This window comes from Halyomorpha halys, unplaced genomic scaffold (assembly GCF_000696795.3).
Source record: "Halyomorpha halys isolate HHAL.00 unplaced genomic scaffold, Hhal_1.1 Scaffold1035.1, whole genome shotgun sequence".
Lineage (NCBI taxonomy): Eukaryota > Metazoa > Arthropoda > Insecta > Hemiptera > Pentatomidae > Halyomorpha > Halyomorpha halys.
This window is the reverse complement of record NW_027107491.1, coordinates 366,751-373,770: the sequence shown is the minus strand read 5'-3', so window position 1 is coordinate 373,770 and position 7,020 is coordinate 366,751. Positions and strand designations below refer to the sequence as shown.

Below are 7,020 nucleotides of genomic sequence, written 5' to 3'. Positions count from 1 at the left end.
AAAAAAAAAAAAAAAAAAAAAAAAAATACACATTAAACTATTTACCTATTTATAATAAATGTTTTATATATATAAAAAACAAACAAGAAATCAAATATTTAATAAAAATTTATAGATAGTAACTTACTCCAAAAAGTTCAGTAATTCCTTCACAAACCCTCTTAGATTGTATTTTAAAGCTGGTACAAAATTTGTAAACTATTTGTAATATATCTTTTTGGGTTTTTCCTGCTCTGAGGTAATGCTGCAGCAATCCCACTCCTAAAATCCCAAAACATGATTTAGCTGATAAATATTGAACTATTATAATTACATAAATAAATCAAAAATTGACTAAGGAAAAGAAATTAACAAAACTTGCTTTTTATTGGATATTCTCAACAATAAAAAACAAGTTTTGTTTTTCACTTCACTGACTGCAATCCCTCCTCCATCTCCCCCCATCCATCTCCTAATTAAATAATATTTTTTTTTTCATAAATAAGATTCTCTGAAATTTTACTAATGAGTTACACTTTTCTTTAAATGAGCAAAAAATTGAGATTAAACCATTTTATCACACTTTCCAATAAAAATGTATTTGACGTTCATTTTAAAATTAACAATAATAACTTCCAAAATATGAGTTAGTTTTCTGAATAATTTAAATATTATGTTATAAATTAATTAATCAACCAGTATTTTCCCTCCTCATTTACATCCCATTGGGCGATAGATTATCACATAAAAGAAATTTAAGGGTGCTAATTCTTTCTGAAATTATGACTTTTCTTCACTATAAAATCTTTTGAAAAATAGTTAATGCTCTAATTTTTCAATAAACAGTATCCTTTTGAAAATAAATAAGGCTATAATAAAGGCCACAGAGTTTTGAACTATTACTTACACAATTTTGTCATTCTGTAAACAAAATATTTAAGAAGTAAATGACAATAATTTGTTTACTTACCAGCTTTGCAAGCAGTACAGGATACTTTGGACATAACAGAAGTTTCAACTTCGGTAACAACCTGCTTTAGGTTGAGGAGTTCCATGGCTTTTGCCATAATCTTAGGGAAATGACGGCCCTGCCTCATATCCCCTGTAGAAAGATCCTTATCAATCTCACTCAGTAGCTGAGTATAATTCACCTAGAAATCATGATGAATATTTAATATTCAATTGTGATGTGTATTAATATATTAAAAATAGAGAGGACTACCATTCAGTGAAATATGCCATTGTTATATTCAGCAAATGCATTTTATTTTGTAAATTAAAGTGCTTAACACTATAATAAAGCATAGTTTGGAAAATAGTATGAAAAAAACTTATTTGTTTGAGTAACAAGCTAAAAATTTTTGTAAATCTTCATAATACCAATTCTTAATAATTATTAAATCATAAACACTAAATTTTCAGATGAAACTCTTTCAACTGGAAGCTAGACATACAAGTTAAATCTGTACAATGGCATACTAGGACATTAATGATTGAATTATAAGCCAGACTAATTTTCTGTGTCATTAAAGGAAATCGAAGCTCTTTTAGAGTAAACAATCCCCTGACAAATTAATCAAATCAGAATCGCAGTCCAATGTTATGAAGATACCTTAACAGAACATTATTGGTAATAACTGAGGTAAGTAAAAGTTTTCATTACTTAATGATTAAGGTTTAAGTACTTTTTGCATGCAGTAAACCAGCATTATGCACACCCTCACGAATTTGGGGAATTACACTTAACCATAAATTATATTATAAATGATATTGCATGAGGAAAAATTTGTATTATTTTTTTTAACTTTTTTTTTTGGATAGTTATAATTATTTATACAATAATAGTGTGAACAGGTGAAAGGTATAGGTATGAACTGTGGGGGGAAAAATGCAGGTAATACGAAAAAGATATTGTTAGTTATGTTAGTCCTGCCCCATGACCATTTCTAAGTTATATCAATAGAAAATTCATGATTAAAGCTTTAATAATTTACAAATGACCAAAAATTTGGAAGTATAGATAAATATTATGTCGAGATGAATACCCTATTCATCTCGACATAATATTTAGTTGTAATTTGTAATGTAATAATTTGTGTTTATGAATAAAAATTTACATTTTTTTATTAGGCTTCAAATATCTTTTAGAGGTTGTTTTCAATAGTATTTGAAATTATTTATTTTTTAGGGTACTAGGTAATAAATTTAAAAATAATTAAAAATAAAAATAGTTTTCAACAGAAAAATAAATTATTTTCATAAAAATATTTAAATATAATATTTACTCCAAAATATGTAAAATATTTTTTTTTTGTATTTTAAATGCCAATTTATTTTATATAAATAACTGGAAAATACTTCAAAAACTAAATTTGTTAAAATTTATAATTGCTTAATGGTCAAGAAATTTAAAACAAGATTTTACAATGTATTCAAAACTACTCTATTTTATGATTGTATTGTACAAAGGGAGAACACAGTATCCCCGAAACGTCCAAAAACAAATTAAATATATGTTTGCTTAATGGTCAAGAAATTTAAAACAAGATTTTACAATGTATTCAAAACTACTCTATTTTATGATTGTATTGTACAAAGGGAGAACACAGTATCCCCGAAACGTCCAAAAACAAATTAAATATATGTGTTGAATACATAGTATTTTTGTTCAAAATTTCTTAATATTTAGGCAATTATAACATTTTAAACCTTTTTTTTTTTTTTTAAAAAAGTATAGATCATATAATGAAACAAACTAAATTTGAGTTGCATTGCATAAAAATCCGGTTTCTGTAAATTTCCCTTCCACATTGGGAGTCAGCATTATAACACAAATTCAGCCTTGGTTCTTGTTTCATCCAGTATACCTGAAACCTGACGCAAAAATATAGAAGCAGGAGAAACACCTATCTCAATCCTATATTCTGACAGACATGAGTTTCTATTTATAGGGTTCGGAACAAATATTACAATTGTGTTTGTAACAAATGTTTACGATTCCTCGAGAAGGTACTAACTAATATCGATAGTGACTGAACAAATATTATCAAAGGTTCAAAATGAAAGAATACGAAGTATTATTCCTCCTTAAAGAAAGTGTTTTGTATATTAATCTCGATTATTTTAATTGGCGAATAAAGAATATATAATATTTAAATTCTACTTGTTTGTCAATCCATGTAACTTCAGACAAGTTTCACAAATCCCAAATGAAATGTTTACGATTCCTCGAGAAGGTACTAACTAATATCGATAGTGACTCGGCCGTTTTCAACCATTACTCTTCGACAAAGCAAGCGGTTAAATGTTGGCCTGACAAAGTTTCAACTTTCTCCATCTCATGACTTCATTTTCTCTTCTAAAGAGAGGATAATTTTTGGAGTAAGAGTCCTCATTATTTTCTAATGAAATTGGTGAAATCTGGCTTTCAATCTTTTGATAAACTATTATAAAAAATAAATAAATTTAGGAATAAATATTTATTTTTTAATAGAACACTCAGCAAAAAGTAGGGTTCAAAGCCACATTCGATTCACATATTTAAAACTTTGAGCATCAAAAATCTAAGTCCAGATAAATGAAAATGGGAGTTTTAAGAAACAGCGATAGATAATATAATATATTATATATATATATTGTAGTAATATAGGGAAGAATAAGCTACAGGTTTTTCGGAGTCAATAGTTTGTTTAGTTTAATCTTTGACAGACAACATTACTACATAAAAAACTAGAAACCTTTAAACATAGACATTTGCTGTTTTTTACTCCAAGCCACAGAATGTTTGAAAATGCATTTTTACGAGTTTACCAGTTAGGGATTATAGGTAATATATATAGGATATCGGTAGAATTGAAACGTCAAAATGTTGGGTACTAGCGAATAAGCAAGATGCCAATTTCCATTGATTTGAATGAACGTATTATAAGAATTCCTTTATATAGTAATGGCGAATAGAGGTTTAACATAAACCAACACAGTTCATAGAACTGCAGAAGAACAGGGTTTTGTTAACGTTATCGAAAACGGACGGCTCCGTTGGGCTGGCCATATGTAATGATGATATCAAACCTTTGAAGATATTGGACGAAAAAATACGTATTTTTTGTACGACCATTCTGTGGAATCACAGTTACGTGCCGCCGATACGAGGTTCATCTTGGGTGGAACAAATTCCAAGAGGCTCGGACTCTACAAGAGTTCCAGAGCCACGTTGAGTAACGTAGAAATAAAAATAATGACCGCCAATAAGTGTTGCTTGGAATTAGAAATTTCATTTCGAATAAGCTAATCTCAAAGTGAATAAAGATGAAGCTAAGCTGAGTACAAAAATCAGGGTTCGAAGTGTTCTTCGAATCATCGATTCTCGTAATAATCAGATCTAACTATGAAATCGATAGCCTTTTTTCAAAAATATATCCAACACTGATGAAACTATATCGATCCTAATGGGTTAGATAATGTCGCATAAATGAACATGCAATTTCTGGGAAGATGGTGATAGAACCCTATAAAGACCAAATCAAGATAGTGAGGGTAAGATTTTTTTGCAAATGATGCCAGAGAAGTTAGGGAAAGCATTTGGAAGGCAACAATTAACGACATAAAAGCTTGGGAAGCCAATTTCACAATAAATAATAATGTCTTGTACAAATTTGAACCATTACATTGCATGACCTTTTTTTATTTTTTACCTCTACAATACACGACAAATATGACGAATACAGGGCAAAAATTGCCAAAAAGCTATTTATAATTACTCTATATTGAAGTCTTTTAAATTAAAATACCTAAATAAGAGGGTGACAAAATTTTCACTCGCTCTGGGCAGCTGAGACTGCGTCACTGCAGCAACGCTCCTGATCTCCACTACCCTTGCCTGTGTTCAGGTAAGTCGATAAAGTAATAAAAAGTACAAACATAACCAATGATTATTACTAAACTTAAATATGGGCTTTCGCTTGTCTTCACACTGCTAAACATCCCTTAATATTTTTTTCTTAAACGAAACGTCCTCCATCCTCATTCGATGTAAACAACTTAACGAGAAAGTCAGTGAGAGGAAACTTTCGATTTTTTAGAATGTGCTATCTTGATCTAGGTCCAGATCAAGATAAAAACAAATTTATTCCTTCTACTTATAAATGTTTTGCCATCTTTCTCTTTTTATTTACTCCTATTCTAAAAAACTACTGCTGCAGTGTGAAATGAACCAATGTGACCTAGAAATTCTACGAGTATAAACATAACTATTTTTTGTTTTATTTGTCAACCAAGTCGTCCTTCAACTTCAACGTATTCGCAAACGAGAGGGTAGTTTGTTGAAGGCTCGTTTATTTCCTTTTTTTTAATATTGAAATTGACCCGAGCTGAAATTGGTATTAGTGACGTAAGGCAATGTTGCTATAAAAAAAAGTTCTAATCTTGAACAATAAACCTTCTCACTTCGCCTGGATGTTCTCTTTGCATGCAAAGAGCAATTTTTATCGGCCTAGGCGGCACCAATGGCTGGATTCTAGGTTTCAATAAATTTGGCAGCCCAATATAATGAGATACTGATAAGCAATGAGCAACAAACTACCACGGGAAAAGAAGAGGAAAATTTCGAAGTACATATTTTAAATAAATTAAAAGTTTATATTTATGAAATATGTACTTCATACTAAGTGATACAAACACCTCCCAAAATTATTCCGGATAAACAGGGTTAGAATTGTACTGTACAAAACGCACATTCAGAATATTAGGGGCACAATTCAAAAAAGTTTATTTGAGTTACCACCATTGTAAGATTCACAACGGTTACAACCCCTTTTCTATTGTAAACAGTTACCGCAATAATGCTTAAAGCCCAGTAGGTGAGGTTTCCCTTAGAATGAAAGGATACAACTCAAAACTCCAAAATAATACCTACTACCGCAAACCCGATTTTGATGAAGTTTTCAGTGATTGTACTAGTTAGTACTAAATAACACCATTTCATTTTCATTATATTCCATACACAACGTTCGCTAACGCACGCGCAATCTTACTATCCTGGGCATAACTATATCTCGAAAATGGGCCATTAGGTATGGTTCTGTGTTGTTTATTAGAGTAAACACGGTGTTAGTATAAATTTGATCAAATGCCATCCACTACTTCGCTTACCCATAAGGAAAAGTAATTTGCTGGAAACTGTTTTTCTGCAATAGAGGGACTTGAGGTTCGGTAGGGATTGAGTGTTACTGAACCCCTTTTTGTTTTTCTGAAAAGAATTTCTTCGTTGTTTGGAGAAAATATCCGACTTTAAAAAGGATATATATTCCAGAAAAAAAAAAAGGCTGTATTTTAGTTAACACTGCGGAATGTTATATAGCTATATAACAAAAAAAAAAAATAATAACAGTTACTTATCAGATACCAAAATGTTCGGTTAGTAGGCCATACGAGGAACACTCTAAACGAAAGTTGACGCCCTCCTTTCAGTGATTCAGTTGATCGTCCATTTCCAGTCTACCGAGTCCTCGTCCCACTTAGTGCAATGAATTTTAATTTATTCTAGAAGGAGAATCGAAATATAAGCTACGTTGGATTACATCGCCATCAAAATCAGTTTTATCCAACGGCCTTAAGCCCATAAATCATACGACACATTCCCTAAATATAAATATTTAAGTTAATTGTAAAACTATCACAATTTTTACAGCTAAACGTGCATCTTTAGACACGTAGATTTTGTTTTCTAATCTTGCACTTAATATGCAGTGTGGGTGCTAGCAGAGTTGGATAGCACTTGATTACTTTTTCGATTTTGAGTAAAAACTATGCGAGTACAATGTGAGTAAAGTAGTAATCAATCAATTCTTATACTTGAAAGCTATGAAACTGAATTTTTTTTTATGGATTTCGTAATTGATTCTATTCGTATTCAAATGAAATTTATCTTAAGATTTTGGGTTCAAAAAATTCGAGTACTGAGTACATATATAAAAAAGTATACACCCGCTCAAAATTGTTTTTTCTCATCAAATTAATACCATTAGCTTCATTTTATGTATA

At 30.3% G+C, this 7,020-nt stretch overlaps 1 protein-coding gene across 7 annotated transcripts in view; it reads right to left on the bottom strand.

The window, feature by feature from the left end:
• The window catches only part of LOC106687979 (sphingomyelin phosphodiesterase), a 117,790-nt gene that overhangs the window by 14,700 nt on the left and 96,070 nt on the right, over positions 1–7,020 (bottom strand). For all 7 annotated transcript variants that reach the window (XM_067045853.1, XM_067045850.1, XM_014432214.3 and 4 more), the window contains 2 exons: positions 950–1,130; positions 128–261 (listed from right to left, as the gene is read on the bottom strand). In XM_067045853.1, the coding sequence (XP_066901954.1) occupies positions 128–261; positions 950–1,130 (315 nt within the window). The remainder of the gene's footprint in view (positions 1–127; positions 262–949; positions 1,131–7,020) is intronic.